Here is an 18,586-nt window from a genome sequence, read left to right as displayed (position 1 = left end):
AGTCTGCCAAACCCCATGTACTTTATCTGACAGAATCTCAGTTATCGGTTGATTCAACTACTGCTCATCTCAGATGCCCAAATTATTCGCTGCATGATTCCTTTCGGCTCAAAGGTGGTACTTGTGCATATGTCTGTTACGATATTCCCTGTAAGAGACTTGGCAATTTGGAATCTTCTCTCTTTCTGGCTTAAAATCTCTCTACCTCATTGTGTCAAATTCATCTATTGTCTCTACCTTTCTCCCAACTCCACAAATCACTTGGAGCTCTTTGACTTCCTCTCTTTGCAACTTGACTTTCTCCAGTCCAACTTTCCTAACAGTGACGTAATTTTCCTTGGTGATTTTAATGTTCACAACTCCAGCTGGCTTCCATTTTTTAGTCACACCGACCCAGCTGGTCGAGATGCTGAGGCTTTTCCAATTACTAATGACTTAGCACAGATTGTTCATTTACCTACAAGAATACTGGACAATCCTAATCATACAGCCAACACGCTTGATCTTTTTCTCACAAACAACCCTTCTAAGAACATGGTTGAAGTGAGAGGTCCTTTAGGCACTTCAGATCACAACTTGGTGATTGTCTCTTCTCCAATGGGGCCTTTATCTCATGGCTATTCCCAACCTTGTGTTGTTTGGCATTAGAAGAATGCAAAATGGGATGACCTGCGAGATTTCTTTTCTTCTTTTCCTTGGTCCGATTACTGTTTAAAAATGTCTGATGTCAACGTTTGCTCGGATCATTTCAGTGAAATTATTCTTGTAGGCATGAAATCCTTTATCCCACACTCTACTTTAAAATCTGGTCCTTTATCTAAACCTTGATTTTCCAGTGTTAAGGCTGTTAAAGAGAAGAATATTGCATATCGTAATTGGCTTGTCTCTAATTCTTCAGTTTCATTTTCTGCCTACACCAAAGCTCGCAACAATTGTAAAGGAGTTATTAATAAGTCCAAACTAGAGTTTGAACAGGGTAAGAGTAGAAAACTTGCTTCGTGCCCTAATGGTAGCCGAGCATTCTGCCAAAGCTATTGCCCACCTCTGCTCCCACCTCTGTCCAAACCAGATGGTTTTGTTCCCACTTCAGCCGAGAATAAAGCCGATCTGCTAGCATCCCATTTTCTTCAAACTCATATATTAATGATCTTGGTAAAACACCTCCTACCATTCCCAACACGCTCCATTCAATGCCTCCTATGGTCTTTCGTCAAAAGAATGTCAGAAGGATTTTGACAAATCTTCATGCAAAGAAAGCTCCAGGTCCCAATGGTATTTCTCCACTTGTTCTCAAAACCCTGTGCTCCTGAACCTACTCCTATTCTTTGCCACCTTTTTTCGCTTTCTTATTCCAAAGGTATTTTTCCTTCTGCTTGGAAATTTGTTCATATCCAGCCAGTTCCTACAAAGGGTGACAAATTCCTGACATTCAATAATTGTCCCATTGTAATTACTTCATTGTAATTCTTTCCCATTGTAATTAAATCAATTCACCGCCAACTCTTAAACTACCTAGAAACCTTCCGTCTGATCAACGATTGCCAGTATGGATTCCATCAGTGTCGATCCACTGATGATATTCTGGCTTATGTTACCCACTTATGTACTAATTCAATGGAAAGGTTCGGTGAAACACAAGTAGTTGCTCTTGACATCTCGAAGGCTTTCAATCATGTTTGGCCTAAAGGTCTTCTAAACAAGCTTCCATCTTATGGTTTGCCAACTGTTTTTAGTAATTGTTTATCCAGTTTTCCCTCTGATCGCTCATTGAGGGTGATGGTAGATGGTTCTCTGTCTTCTAACTTCTGCACTAATGCCGGAGTCCCCCAAGGTTCAGGTCTTTCACCCACTCTTTTCCTCTTGTATATTAATGACCTTCTTCCATTTACTGGAAATCCAATCCATAGTTTTGCGGATGATAGCACATTGCATTCCACTTTCCATTTTGAGAAACCTTGCCCTGTTCAATCAGTTTCAACTTCTCGAAAATCTGCTACCAATTCAGGTAATTCTCCAGTGGGGCAAAAACAACTTGGTTCATTTCAACCCTTCTAAAACTCAGTCTTGTCTTATATCTCACAAAAAGGATCCTTCTGCTCCTATGCTTATCTTTAATCACACTCTGATTGCTAGACAAAATGATATACCTCTTTTGTGGATTATCCTGACTTCTAATCTCTCTTGGCACAAGCACATTACAAATATTGCTTCCTCTGCATCTAAAAAACTTGGTTTTCTCTTTCGCTCTCGGCGTTACTTTTTTTCCAAACAGCTGCTCACTCTGTATAAATCGCAAATCTGCTCTGCCATGGAATATTGTTCCCACATCTGGGGTTGTGCCCCCAAAACCTGTCTCAGGCTTCTTGATTCCATTCAGACGAGGGCAGTTAGGTTAATTTATGATTCATCTCTAACAGTCTCTCCATTCGCTATCTCATAGACGTATTGTTTCTGCTGATACTTCCATGGGCACTATTCTTCTGAATTGGCTTCTATAATTCCCGCTCTCTCTTTCAAACCAGCCACCAGCCAACATCCATTTACTGTCCAACTTCAAACTCACAGAACCAACTTTTCATCTTTCTCGTTTATTCATTCAACTGCTGTTTTCTGGAACAACCTTCCTTCATACATATTTTCTGAAAATTACAGTGTACAGAAGTTCAAGTCCAGTGTCAACAAATATCTTCTTTCGTCTTCTCAACCTCGAACCCAAGCACAGTACTAAGTACTATAGGTTCTAATACCTCTCGTGTTTGGGGTTTACATAAAAAAAAAAAAAAAAAATCTCCTCTGAGACCAAAGGCAAGCTAATGAGAGACTTCATCTATGGTTATTGCTTTCACACCCAGAATATCCACATCCTTTTCCACTGGGGAGTTGAATTTTGTTTTGTTTTTCTGGATGATTTTCTTCGACGGCTCTATCAAAGAAGATGCTCCACCTCCATCCTCTTTGAACATCAAGATAACCCTGTCATAGCAGGTGGTAGATGACTTTCATCAACCGGTGAAATACCACCACTTTGTTTATTGGAGGCTTGAAGTGGTGAAACCCATGTTTAGTCTCTAGAGCAAAGTTTCCGGCATCCCCCACCCCCCATACTTCTCCTTCAATCCATGCACAGTACTAAGTACTATAGGTTTTGATACCTTTCGTGTTTGGGGTTTTCATAAAAAAAAAAAAAAAAAAAAGAAAGAAAATGAAACTGAAGAATTGGAAACAAGCCAATTACAATATGCAATATTCGTCTCTTGAACAGCCTTAGCACATTTATTGGAAAACCAAGGTTTAGATAAAGGACTAGATTTTAAAGTGGAGTGTGGAATAAAGGATTTCATTCCTACAAGGATAATTTCACTGACACGACCTGAGCAAACATTGACATCAGAAGTTTTGAAACAGTAATCTGAAGAAGGAAAAGAAATCTCGAAGCTTATTCCATTTTGCATTCTTGTAATGCCAAACAACAGGAGGTTGGGAAAAGGCATGAGATAAAGGCTCCATTGGAGAAGAGACAATCACCAAGTTGTGATCTGAGGTGCCTAAAGGACCATGCACTTTGACCGTGTACTTTTTGAGAAAAAGGTTAGAATTTTGGCTGTATGGTTAGGATTGTTTGGTATTTGAATTGGTATTTGGCACAGAAATGAACAATCTGTGCGAGGTTATTACTAATTGCAAAAGCCTCAGCTTCTCGTCCAGCTGGGTCTGTGTGACTAGAAAAAGGAAACCAGCTGGAGTTGCAAACATTAAAATCACCAAGGAAAATTACCTCACTGTTAGGAAAGTTGGACTGGAGAAAGTGAAGCTGCAAAGAGAGGAAGTCAGAGTTCCAAGTCATTAGTGGAGTTGGGAGAACGGTAGAGACAACAGATGAATTTGACAAAATGAGGTAGAGAGATTTTAAGCCAGAGGAGATTCCATATTGCCAAAAAGTCTCTGATGGGATATCGGAACAGACATAAGCACAAGTACCACCTTTGAGGTGAAAGGAATTATACAGCAAATAATTTGAGCAACTGAGATGAGCAGTGGTTGAATCAAATGATAACTGAGATTCTGTCAGAAAAAGTATATGAGGTTTAGAAGACTAAGTGGAAATGGACATCATTCAGATTAGAACTGAGACCAAGTATATTTGTGAAATGAACTAGGTAGTGTTTGGCAGGTTTAGATCTTTATGCAGATAAGTTTGCTCTTTAGTTTGGCAAATAAATGGTGTATACAATTGTAAGAAAAAAAGTGGGTGGGAAGACATGCTGTATGAAGTAATGAAATTTTTGGATATGCTGTACACATGGTAAGAATATACCCAGATCCTTGACATAATGTGGCCTCGACAATGCCCCCCACATACACACTATTCAGATGCCCTCCAGCCACTATCTGGCAGAGTAGAGGTAGCAAGATTATAAACTAGCTAATCCAGAAGCCTCCTAGAGAGTTACCAATAAGTTCGATCCAGTATACTAACTAGCGGCTGGCCTGCGAACACAGTTTTAGAGCTGTACCCTCGATATATAAGGAAGTTTGGATCTCGAGATGGTGTTCTTCATAATCTCAAAAGACATCAATGATACTGCATGGTGGAAGAGATGGGGAAGCGTTGACAGGAATTTAGCTCTGGAGGCTAAACATGGGTTCCACCACTTCAAATCTCCAATGAGCAAAGTGATTCATATTGCACTGGTTGACGAGAGTCATCTACCACCTAGTATTGCTTGGTAACACAGAGGGGGTGGAATTCCTCAGTGTAGTGGTGGGACCACACCTCGACCACTGCTTAAGCTGGTTCACACCCAGGTGGTCACACAGTGTGCTTGCACATTGGGGTTATACCCAGGATTACTAACAGTCCCACCATCGTGGAAGTGCAAGCAGAGGATTTGGTTGTCACAGGCTGTCTGGACTTCGCTGAAATTGGGCCCACTTGACTTGAGCGTCACCCAAATATCAGTTCCATCAGCGTTTTAGACTCCCAGGTAGCAAGCACAGCTTGTCCAGCATATCTGAGAGAATGTCTGCGACAGCCTCAAGGACCAATGGATATGCTGGAAGCTCACTGGTTAAAGCAGCATTGCAGACAAGAGTGCAGTTATAATTCAGACACAGCATAGGTTTGTTAAGAGGAAGTCTTGTCTGACCAATTTGATTCGATACTATGATGAGGTCACAAAGAAACTGGATGCAAATAATAATTTTGATATTATAAACTTGGATTTCAGAAAGCTTTTCATACTGTTGCACCTGGAAGACTACTGAACAAATTGGAGCAGTAAGGCATTAAGGGCAAGTTGCTGCTATGGATAAAGGGATGGTTGGGAGAAGGCAAATACTGGTAATCAATGGACACTGTTCTTTGAGGACTAATGTTATTAGTGGAGTCAGCCAAGGTTTGATGTGGGGCCCATTGTTATTTTCTATATTTATCAATCATATTGCTAAAGGTGTATGAGGCATAATATCGAAGCTTTCTAATGATACAAAGGTTGGCAGGATTGTTAATAACAGTAATGACAGTATGCTACTGCAACAGAATCTAAAAAGTTGGGCAGATGAACTGAGAAGTGACAACTGAAGTTTAACATTGGGAAATGAAAAGTACTGCATATGGGTAGCAGTAACCCCAGAAAAATGAATCAACTATGCAGTACTACATTCTGAGTAGTGGAGAAGGTATAAGAACTGCGACAATTGTGCAGTCGGATATGAAGTTTTCTGAACAGTGCAGACAGGCTGCCAGAGTAGGTCACAGGGTCTAGTCAATGATGTACAGGAATTTTGCTATAATTTTTTCAATGATACGTCATGTCATTTGTCAAAATTGGTCTATTGGCCCTCTAGGTTCTCACCCATATGCCAATAATTCTGTGCTGTAACAATATCATAACATTTAATGGTCAATTTTATTGCAGGAACACAGTCGACATTGACTCAACAAATAACAGTAAGGAGAGAAAAGCCTTTGACCTCACGGCGAGGAGGCGTCTCCACTCCACCACCAAATGTCAATGATATACAGGAATTATGATTATTAGCATTGGCATTGAGGCAAGAAAGTAAGCTTACGTAGCATTAGCCAAAAAAAAAAAATTTTCACACATCCATTCCCTCTAAATGTTTGTCCAGTTCCTTCTTGAATTTATTTAAGCTATCAACTTCCACAACAATAGATGGAAGTTTGTTCCAGCAATCAACTACCGCTAGCTAAAGGCAAATTTCCGCACATCTCTTCTATAACTGTCTTTCCTCAATTTGATTTTATGCCCTCTCGGGTTTGTAATTTGAGCAAGAAGAATCCCATCAGAATTGAGCCTGCTCAACCCATTCAAAGACTTATACACCTCAATCAGATCACATTGCAGGTGCCTAGTCTCCAAACACTGCAGTTTGCAGAACCTAAGCCTTTCTTAGTAAGACCACACCTCACGAATCTTGTTGCCCTTCTCTGTACTCGCTCAAGCAACTCTACATCCTTCCTAAAATGAGAACTCCAGACCTGCACACAGTACTCAAGGTGTGGCCTGACCATTGCCTTATACAAAGGGATAATCACCATCTTTTTCCTCCTAGAAAAATTCCCATATATCATTGACATTATCCCTTTGTATATGGCAATGATCAGGCCACACCTTGAGTACTTGGTACAGGCAGTGGTGAGCTATAGTGGGCTTGCGAGAGCCCATTGTTATTTTTTTTTTTTTAAATTTGCAAGCCCATTGTTGAAAGATCATTTTACAAATGAAATCCTAAATGCAATTATTGAGTATCCAAAGCCGAAACTACGGTGGAGCGAGCGGGGACCCATTCCCAGCATTTTAATGGCACAATCAATTTTTGATTTAATTACAGTCAGACCTCTGTTTGGCGAACTTCTTTATAGTGAATTTTTTTGATTCCCCTTAGTAATTACATTTAAAATAGTTTCCGCTGAACGAAGAAAATCTCCAAGTAATGAACGGATTAGGAGAGACAAGTCTGTATGCATTGTTCTCGCCTCTGGCCTTCAGGCAATTAAGGTAATTAGAAAATGCGAATTAAGGGTGAAAGGGATTACCGTTTCGCAATGTTAGTGGTGTCTGTAAAACCTATGCAGTCACATACCGAGAAGTTGCACTATTCAATATGTTTTCCATAGCCAGTCAGAGGATTAAGAGGATTCCCGAAATTGATAATAGACTCTGGTCAAACTGTTTTGTGGTTCCCCTTTACTCCGACAAACGGGCATATGTTTTTCGGAGAAGTGAGTGATCCATGCCTTCCACTTAATTTCTCCATCTATGTTTACCGAGAAGTCGCGCTATTCAATATGCTTTCCATAGCCAGTCAGAGGATTAAGAGGTCACAGTAGCTGAATATCCGTGTGATTCCGACTTTTTGCATAGTATTCAAAGAAGTGACAGTAGCAACTAGAGAGGGGGGGGGCAGTTGAGCAACTAAGATATTATATAAACTTTGCGAAGATGAAATGCTGCCAGATTTTGAAACTTTGTCGAGCCTTTCACTGTGTAGAAAATGTTCTAAAATATAATGGCATACAGGCAATAATTAAAAAAAAAAAAAAAAAACTGTATTACCAATCTCCAAAAAACTAGTGCAAATTAAGGATGATTGCTAAAGAAATTGATGTGGAAACTATAAAGATCGGTCGTATGTTTTGGCCACGATGTAGCTCGCGGACGGCGATTGCGGGTTGGAGGAATTATCCGCTTTGTGCAAACATTTTGAATCAGAAGTTAAATATTCGGGATTATTAATCCGACTTTTAATCTGGAATTTCTTAACCCATTTAGCACTAATGATCGATATCCTGCAGGAGTTCTCTTACCTTTCAGAAGCTTTACAGAATCACTATGGTAAAAGCAAATAAATAAATTATTCGAACTGTCAATGCAATTGCTAATTTGAAAATTTCTGAAGGAAATTATGAAGCTAAAGTTGAGAGCATGTTGAAGTTGAAAGAATTTGAAGGAATCAAAATCGAAAGTAAAAAAAAAAATTACCTTGTGCCAAGTTATTAAATGCATTATTTTATCCTTAAAGGATAAGTTATTAATGCAACAGGGTGATTTTAAATGGAAAAAATAAATAAAATTATGATAACGTTGAAAGAAATTTTAAACATATGCTACCCGAAATCGTGGAATGTGAAAAAAACTTTCATCTCGGTTGCAAGACGGTGAAAACCGAATAAGAAATTTAAGTTTTCTGATAAAATATGAAATTAAAATTAATGATTTTAGAGATTTTGTTGAAGACAGTTTATCTTTAAAATCGAGTGAAGTTCCATTTTCAATTAAGAAAGCCAGAAATCCCTTTGAAACCATTGCGATTAGCAGTGCTAAAGCTGAGTGAGCTTTCAGCGTAATTAATAATACTGTGACAAATGAACGCATTGCAGATTATGATGACCACACATCTAAATGGAAAACCACTGCTGGATCGTTACGTCAAATCATTCCTCTATAATCATCCCTCAGCTATTGAACAAAGCAGAAGATCAACAACAAATATTAATAAAGAAGTAAATTGGCAATTTTTAAAATAAATGTTTCTTGAATATTTGTGAAATAATTTTTTTCATGAAATCTGTGATTTTTTTGTGTATTTTTTCTAGAAAGTATGTTTTTTATGTAATATTTGTTTTTATATTGTGCAATGTTTTGTGACAGTTTTCATGTATTTGTGATGTGGGAAATACTTAATGTTAATTTTTATTCACATTATTAAAATTTTAACAAGAAAAAAATGTATCCATTATATTTCCCTAGTTGTTAAAAAAAAAGACCAATAAAAAAATTGCACATGTGCAACTTTTTTATTAGATGGTTTATGCAAAACATCCTTCGCATTTCTTTTAGGAATTTTGATTTGTATATATTGATTACGAAATAAGAGCTTTTTTTTATTGCAATTATTTTATTGATCATTCACAGATTTTCATAATTTCTGGAAGACAAGATACAATGGATTTATGATAACTATAGTAAGAGATGTATACTTGCAACTACAATGTATATAAATATCTCTGTAAAACAGCAACGACTGATGTACCCGATCGTGTATTTGAAGCGATATACGTAGCTGTTAAGGGAACCTAATAATGGAATGTAATGAAAATGCGAGATGAAAAAAAAAAAAGAAAGTGATTACAAATATCTGTATTGTTGTAATCATACTTACTGCAGTAGTAACTTCAGGAAGCATGATTGTGACGTCATACTATTCAAAAATTCTAAAAGGTTAGAACTCCAGACACTGTTGTATTCAGTTATCATCGTAAGGTGAGGCATGACAACCAGGTTTTTAAGTTTTTTTTTGATAGACCTAGAAACGTTTTACACATTCACTTATACGCATGGTTAAGGGGGGTAATAAGCCGCATCTGTCCAACCCCCTAAATCAACCCCTGACTGAAGATATCATATTGGTCACAAAAAATGCGTCACGCGCTCTAATCACACTACTAGTATGCGAACGTGGGAAGCGCCTCTAGTGGAAGCTGCTGATGACGTCACTTCCGTGACCGATTAAATTTACTCGTTGTTAAACCCATTGTTAAAATAGTCACAGCTCACCACTGGGTACAGGTCTGGAGGCCTGTCTGTGTACAGGCCTCCAGACCTGTACACAGTAATGACTTGCATCACCTACCTATGGATGCAGGATTTAATCAACTCAGGACAGAAAGTGTTACTGTTATTTGGTTTTTAGGAGCATTATCAACTAAGGCCATATTGCTCATGGGATATGCGGTGGTCATTCTCTGACCTTTGCACATCCTCTGTATTTGGTGGTCACGGGCTTGAACCCCAGGTCTAATCAAGAAGTGTGTGTTACGCACTGCTGCTCCTGCCCACCTGGCTACATAGGCGCACAGAGAGTGTACAGCTGTGGCTTGCCTCCTAGTGGCATCGGGTACCAAAAAACAGCCTTCCCAGTGACTACTTCTTCCTAGTAGCTAAGTGGCCAGAACCAACTAACCAACACACACACTAACACAAATCATTATACTCATTTCTAGCCATTTTACATGTACAATCCTCCACTGAGGACTGTATGTGTAACTATACATGTACAGTTACAGCCTCCTCATGACACAAACAGATACCAGGAAGCAGCCTCTCTGGTAACCACTGATTCCAGGTAGCAAAGTGACCAGAAACAACTAAACAATATACTCACTTCTGGCCATTTTACAGAGTTCTGTTCCATCACACTTTACCAGGTAGAGTCGAACTAACATTCAAGAGTTGCCCTATGAAAAACAGCACATCAACATCTCAACCTAAAATCAGAAAACTGTAAAATGCGATCAACTGTCCTCATTTTCCCTTCTGCTAAAGAACCAGCTTTACCACCAAGATGCACAATAACATGTCAGAATAAGATTGTCTTTTTCTAATAACATAAGATAAAATTTTGATAACTCCAGGAATGCAAATACACTGTGATTATCTACTTCACAAAAGGGGGTTCGAAGAGTGACACGAGTAATTACAGACCGTTTAAACTTCTGTTCTGGGTAAAATAATGGAGTCACTAGTTAAAAATGCATTGCAGGATCATCTGCAGATGATCCTGCAATGCATCTTATTAACCCAAGACTGCAACAATAACTGCTGCAGTCTTGGGTTAATAAACCCATGACACAGCATGAGTTTATTAAGGGAAAGTCTTGTCTGACAAATTTGATTGGTTATTATGATGTGGTTACAAAGAAACTGGATGCAAAAAATAATTTTGATATCATATACTTGGATTTCAGGAAAGCTTTTGACACTGTTGCGCATGGAAGACTATTGTACAAATTGGAGCCAAATGGTATTAAGGGTAAGTTGCTACAATGGATAAAAGGATGGTTGAGTGGGAGAAAACAGAGGGTGGTAATCAATGGGTGCTGCTCTTCGTGGACTAATGTTATTAGTGGAGTCCCACAGGGTTCGGTGTTGGGTCCTCTGTTGTTTTGTATATTTATCAATGATATTGATAAAGGTATATCAGGCTTAGTGTCGAAGTTTGCAAATGATACAAAGGTTGGCAGGATTATTAATGACAGTATGTTACTGCTACAGGATCTAGAAAATTTGGGCAGATGGTATGAGTAGTTGCAACTGAAGTTTAACGAAAAATGCAAAGTACTGCATATGGGTAGAAGTAAACCCAGGGAAAAGTACCAACTCTGTGGTACTACACTTAAGGTGGTAGAAAATGAAAAAGACCTGGGAGTAATTGTGCAGTCAGATAAAGTTTTCTGAGAAATGTAGACAGGCTGCCAGGGCAGGTCTTGGGTGTTGTCAATGATATACAGGAATTTTGCTAGCAGGGAAAAGGAGGTGATTGTTCCTCTGTATAAGGCAATGGTCAGACCACGCCTTGAGTACTGTGTGCAGGTCTGGAGCCTTCATTTTAGGAAGGATGTAGATTTGCTTGAATGTGTACAGAGAAGGGCAACAAGATTGGTGAGGGGAAAAGGGATCCTCTTACCAGGAGAGGCTTAAGTTCTGCAAACTGCAGCAGTTGGAGATTAGGCACCTGCGAGGTGATTTGATTGAGGTGTATAAGGCCTTGAATGGGTTGAGCACGCTGAAATCTGATGAGATTCTTCCACTTGTTCAGATTACGAACTTAAGGGAACATAAATTGAAATTAGGCAGGACAGAGGTAGAATAGATGTGCAGAAATTTGCCTTTAACCAGCAGGTGGTTAATTGCTGGAACAAACTTTCATCTGTCATTGTGGAAGTTGATAGGTTAAATAAATTTAAGGAGGAACTGGACAAATATTTAAAGGGGATTGTTTTGTAATTTTTTTTTTTTTTTTTTTTTTTTTGGCTGATGCTACATAAGCTCATACACTTGCTTTCTTGCATCACATGCCACTACTACTACTTTACTGTTTGGGGCCACAAATTCTACCAAAATATTTCTTAATTTCTATTGATAATGCCCATAGCAAGGGGTGATCTTTGAGAAGTTTCTGGATAGTGAAAACATTGTATTGTGATGAAAATCAGTGTTTCATTCCAGGATGAATTGTACTTATATAAACAATAACAAATTAATATTTTTCTGCAGGTTATGTCAAGTTATCTGTATAATAAGTTAACTTAATACAGATAACTTAATAAGTTATATGTACTTAAGACATTCTAGCCATCGAGTAACTTTTAAATGCACAAAATATCTTGCAAATGAAAATCACTCAATTGTCATACACTATGTATAAATATAGTGCAAATGCATCAGGAATACATAGCTGTATCTGAATAAATCAGATTATTAATAAAACGGCATCGTTTTAAGTTATATCTCATATTGTCATACACTTAAAAAAAAAAAAAAAATGTCCTGCATATTTTTGTCAGAAAAACAAAGCATCCCCTGGGTGGAAGCGCTCTGAATACTAAAAAACTGCACTATGTACGAACAGTCACAGAATCACTGGGAGTCACTTCGATCACTAGAATAGTCTAAAAACCAGTCTTGAGTAAAACATATAGCACATATTAGCATTAGCAAAGGCACACGATGCAAGAAAGCAAGCTTATATAGCATCAGCCAAAAAAAAAAAAACCCTTACTTCGACATCCACTCTCTCCAAATGTTTGTCAAGTTCTGCCTTGAATCTATTAGTTAGCATTAGCACAGGCATATGATGCAAGAATACTAGCTTATACAGCATCATACAAAAAAAAAAAAAAAAAGCATTTCACCAACCCATTCACTCCAAAAGTTTGTCTAGCTCTGCCTTGAATTTATTTAAGCTGTCAACCTCCACAACAACAGATGGAAGTTTGTTCCAGCAATCACCCATCCGCTGGCTACAGGCAAATTTTTGCACATCTAGTCTACAAGTGTCTTTCCTCGATTTGAATTTATAACCCCTTCATGTGCATAATCTGAGAAAGAATCCCATCAGCATTCAGTTTGCTCAAACCAGTCATGGCCTTATATACCTCAATCATATTACCTCACAGGTGCCTATTCTCCGGGTGCTGCAATTTCCAGAACTAAAGTCTATCTTAGTAACAGCAACCCTTTGTTCCACTAATCTTGTTGCCCTTCTCTGTATTCATTCCAGCAGCTCTATATTTATCCTAAATAAGGCCTCCAGACCTTTACACAGTAAGCAAGGTGTGACCTGACCATTGCCCTATACAAGGAGATAATCATCCTCCCTATCCCTGCTAGCAAAATTCCTGTATATCACTTACAACACTCCATCAGCTACTCTTGCAGCCCATCTGCACTGCTCAGAAATCATCATAGTTGAGTGCACAATTACTGCAGGTCACATTTATTCTCCACAACCTGAACTGTAGCAGCACACATTTGGGATGTTACTCTGGGGTTACTGCCACCATATCCAATACTTTACATTTGTCAATGTTAAACTTCAGTTGCCACCTCACAGCCCATGTGCTCAACTTTTATAAATCCTCTTGCAATAGCATATTGTCATTAATAACCCTACGAACCTTTGTGTCATCTGCAAACTTGGCCATAAGGTTTTTTTTTTTAAGTATAAGTAAGATATACCTTTATCAACATCATTGATAAATACAGAAAACAACAATGGGCACAACACGAAACCCTGGGGCTTCCACTAATAACATTAGTCCATGAAGAGCAGTGTCCACTGATTACAACTCTGTTTTATCTCACTCAAAAATCTCTTCATCCCTAGCAGCAACTTGCCCTGCCATACTGTTCTAATTTGTACAATAGTCTTCCATGTGAAACAGCATCAAAAGCTTTCCCAGAATCCACATATATGACATCAAAGTTATTTTTTGCATCCAGTTCCTCTGTGAGTACATCATAGTATCCAATCAAATTTGTCAGACAAGGTTTTCCATAAACAAAAAAAAATACTGTCTGAATTATTACTGCAGTCTTGTCTAGATTATCCCGCAACTTTAACAAGTGACTCCATTATTTTCCCAGTACCAGATGTTAAACTAACAAGTCTGTAATTACTCGTGTCATCTCTGAACCCCCTTTGTGAATAGGGGATACATTAGCAGATCTCCAGTAGGTGGTGACCTCACCCGAGTCTAAGGATGCTCTCATAATCATTGCTAAGAGTTTGCTTACTTCCTTTGCTGCCGCCTTTAATATAAATGGGTAGATCCCGTCCACCCCCATGTTTAACTTCAACAATTTCTCCTCCACTTTGCTCTCAGCTATTACAAAATCACTTAGCTCCCTGTTAAAGTTTGATAAACTTCTGGCATTCCCCTCGTTGAATAATTCCTCGTGTGAATGTAGATGCAAAATACTCATTCAGTTTATCAGCTACCTCAGTAAAATCATTAACAATCAAACCATCGATATCAAGTGGACCAATCTAATTCGTCCTCTTCCTTCTAGAGTTTACATAGGTAAAGAAGTCTTTGCTGTTTTTCTTTTCATCCTTTCCCAAAGATTTAGCATTTTCTTGTAATATGCCTTCACTTGCCTAACCTCCTTTGTGACTTGATTACAGACTAGCTCATATCTCCCATGAGCTTCTGTGTCCCATATAATTTATGTGCATCGAGTCTCATTAGTTCATCTGACATCAATTTAGGCCTAAACCTTGAACAGTATTTCTTAGCTGGAACAAAAAGCCTAGTTGCTTCCAAGATTGCTTCCTTGAATGCTTCCCATTTAGAATTGGGCTGTTGGCAGTGCTGTTGTGGTGTGGTAGGCATAAGGCAAATGGCCAGGACACTGCTTGGGTGGGGACACTTCACCATCGTGTTGATTATTTAATTTTATGGCTAATCCATATGCCTAAGGCAACTTCTTGATTTGCATAAGGTGCAAAAATATCTCATGGCAGCACTGACTGTTGGTAACATCATCAGTTGGTCTCACTGTATAGAATTCAAAGTGCGATCACCTGTACAAAAGCAAAAACCCTTCCCTTTACCCCTGATGGCAGTACCCTTATTACTGCCACCTAGTGGTTCCTTTATCTGCAGATTCTTAATGCATGAATAATCACTACTGATAATCAGATCAAGAGTGTTACTCCCTCTAGTTGCCTTTCTAAGATACTGCTGTAGAAAGCACTCATCCAATAAATCCACAAAAATCCTGCGAGTGTGCAAATGACCAAACAACAAGTTCCAGTCTATATCTGGGAAGTTAAAATCCCCCATTAAAAGACAATCTGATTTACTGGTCCACTATTTTTCGTACAGTTCTTCACTGTACCATCAGAGTCATCCTACTCTCAATTTTGCTTTCTGTGTGTGTGTATCACACCAAACTGATTCAACATTGCACTGTCCAACCATGTCAACTGGATGCACTTCCTTAGATTTTGTTTCTTAATAAACAACATAATCCCTCCTCCTCCCTTTCTATCCTTTCTCTACACATTCTACTCCCAAAATTCCAATTCTCCATTCCTTCTATCTCTGTGACACCACATCTCTGATATCTCAATAATATCTGCCTTTGATGTCTTGCCCAGCACCTAAAATTCATCAAATTTATTTACTATAGTCCTAGCATTGATGTACAAGCACCTGCTCTTACCCTTAGTTACCCTAACACAGCCCATGTATTTACTTGTTCCTTGATGACTCCCAGCAGTCCTTGAAATCTCGAGCGCCTCACTTTTCAGGCTGCTGGTCATTCCAATAGAAGCAGTGCAAGAATCACTTCCACCTCTGTCTGCGGCTCCTGTTAATCTATTAGTCTATGAATCCCCCAAAGGTAGCAGTTTTCCGGCCCACCTCGCATTGCCTCATCAGCAAATATTCTTGCAAACTTCTATTTAAGTGTATCCAATCCCAGTAGAAAAGCACGTATTATCTGGTATTCGTAATGTTATACAACAGAAATCAGTATAGAAACGACACAATCACAGAATTACAAATAACAATTCAACTCGGATCCGTCCGACTAGGAATGGCATGTTCGTTACTGTAGCAGACAGGGTTACCAAATTATAAAGATTAACCTAAGACTTCAATGAACAGTGTTTAAATACCCATTTAAAGATAAAAACTTACATTTCGCTTTTTCCTCCTTTTTCCCAACCTTTATATATATCTGCATTCACACACAGGCCCGCCATACCACCATCTATAGCGAACAGCAAAAACGCCACCTATTAGCAAGAAAAAAGGCCATTTGAGCAGGTGTTACAAAAGATTCCAGAATTCCACCATATATACTAAGATGCGATATAAAAAGTAGTTTCCAATTTAGTGGTTCGCCATAAAATTCTTAAGGATTCACAAGAAAAATTTTATACTGACGTATAATGACGTGTCACTTTCCTGGTACTACAGTTATTATCACTCTCTGTTACAGTAAAGCAAATGAGAAACATATACTAGCAGCTAGAAAAAAAAAAAATAAAAAATATCAGGGCCTTAGTGAGGACCGAGCAAAAGGCCGCACAGGGCTTCCAAAATTAAGGGGCCGAATTATTTATTCCTTGATACGATTTATATTATAATAAATAAAATTATTATTATATTGCAAAATGTGGTTAATTTCTTTTTTTCCAAAATAATAATATTTGATTCTGTCCTTCTGGGGCTTCATACACTGTTTATTTTCTAAAATAGAAAAGTAAGTAGTTTTCAGTTAATAGTAAAAATATAATGCATAAGTTAATAGGAAGTTGGAATGGTGAACCAAAAAAACCCCCCGCACAGAGTGCTGATAGACCTGGGGCTAGTTCGGAAAAATATCAGAGTACCCACTTCAAAAAAGCGAGATGGAAACCTATTCCAAGGATCAACTACCTGTTGACTGAAGGCGAAAATACGCACATTTATACAGAAACAACCTTCCTCAATTTATCTACCCTTATGTGTGTAGTCAGAGCAAGAGGCGGGGTATTAAGGTTATCTTAAAAGAGTTCTTCTAATTAAGTGATTCAAATACGCTACGGGTTCTAAAACACTTCACTGCAAGTATTGAAATAACTAGAAAACAAATTAGCTAGTATACCAAAGATCTCATACTCGAATTATGGAAGCTACATGACCACTCGTTTACTGGTATTGAATTACTCTAAATAGAAGAATATCACAATTTCAAAACGGATATAAAAGATGCAGTATTTGTATGTGCGTGCACAAACCCACTATACTATTATTATGGGAGACTTCAATGCTAAGGTTGGAAAAAGACAAAACAGTGCAGAAAGGGGAACTATAGGAAATTTTGGAATTGGTGAAAGAAATGAAAGAGGTGAAAGACTTGTGGAATTTGCAGAATCTCAAGGACTGTCAGTAATGAACACTTTTTTCAAGGAAAGGGTAAACCGAAAGTGGACATGGAAGAGTCCAAATGGATTAACTACCAATGAAATCGACTTCATCCTCACTAACAGAAGATCTATTGTGAATGATGTTACCATCCTGAATAAGGTAAATGTTGAAAGTGATTACAGAATGGTAAGATGTACTCTTGATATAGATGTAGGAAAGGAAAGGAAAAAACTGACTCGAGTAAATAATACAAAGGTCTCTAAGATAACAGAAGAGGAGAAAAAGCAGTATGTACTGGAACTTAAGAACAAGTTCGAGCTTCTGCAGACTGCTCAGGACCAAGATATCGACGAGGAATATTACAACTTTTTGAAAGTGATAAAGCCCAAGAAACCTATAGGGAAAAAGAAATCCAAAAAAGAAAAAATTAGTCAAGAAACACTTGTCATGATGAACCGAAGACGACGAATCAAAAGCAAGAAAAACACTGACAGGGAGAAAATTGAGTATACTGAGTTATGCAAAGCCATTAGAAAGACACTCAGAGAGGACATAAGACGATTTAACACAAGAAAAGTAGAACAAGCATTAAGGGAAAACAAAGGATTTAAATCAGCAGCCATGAGCAGTAATACAGAAAGACAAATGATACTGAAACTGAAGAATAGCGATGGTGTACTTATAAACAGCAGAGAAGGCATAATTCAAATAGCCGACTACTATAGAGAATTATACAAGGAGCAGGGGAATGATGCCAGCAGTGGGGAAGATGAATTGCAAAGTAGCAACACATACGACATACCCGATATTCTTCCTGATGAGGTAGAACATGCATTGAAGAAAATGAAGAATCAGAAAGCCCCGGGGGAAGATGAAGTTACTGTAGGGTTGTTAAAATTGGTAGGAAGAGACATAACACAAACACTGGCAAAGCTCTTCACAAAGTGCATTAGAAAAGGTGTGACGCCTAAGCAGTGGAATAATGCAATCATAGTTTTGCTGCATAAGAAAGGAGATAAATCAGAAATTGGAAATTTCTGACCAATTAGCTTGTTATCCCACATCTACAAGTTGTTCACAAGGGTCAATTCAAACAGATTACAAAGAATACTTGATGAGAATCAACCGAAAGAGCAAGCTGGCTTTAGGACAGGATTCTCAACTATGGATCACTTTCACGTAATATCACAGCTAATGGAGAAAGCAAATGAATATAAAACACCACTATGCCTGGCATTTGTGGATTATGAAAAGGCATTTGACTCCATGCAGCATAAGGCAATGTTTCGGGAACTGGAAAGACAAGGCATTGATACCCCATATATTATAATTTTGAAGAAAATATATGAGAGTGCT

At 38.3% G+C, this 18,586-nt stretch overlaps 1 protein-coding gene across 4 annotated transcripts in view; it reads right to left on the bottom strand.

Annotated features, from left to right (window-relative positions):
- tho2 (THO complex subunit 2-like protein) overlaps positions 1-16,084 on the bottom strand; it is a 1,047,711-nt gene extending 1,031,627 nt beyond the window's left edge. For all 4 annotated transcript variants that reach the window (XM_090374101.1, XM_090374103.1, XM_090374104.1 and 1 more), the window contains exon 1: positions 16,016-16,084. In XM_090374101.1, the coding sequence (XP_090230227.1) occupies positions 16,016-16,080 (65 nt within the window). In that variant the 5' untranslated portion in view covers positions 16,081-16,084. The remainder of the gene's footprint in view (positions 1-16,015) is intronic.
- Positions 16,085-18,586: the final 2,502 nt, after the last annotated feature.

Source organism: Mastigoproctus giganteus, chromosome 5 (assembly GCF_048544385.1).
Source record: "Mastigoproctus giganteus isolate SK-2022 chromosome 5, ASM4854438v1, whole genome shotgun sequence".
Classification (NCBI taxonomy): Eukaryota; Metazoa; Arthropoda; class Arachnida; order Uropygi; family Thelyphonidae; genus Mastigoproctus; species Mastigoproctus giganteus.
Note: the sequence above shows the minus strand (reverse complement) of the source record. Positions and strands in the feature narration are given on the sequence as shown.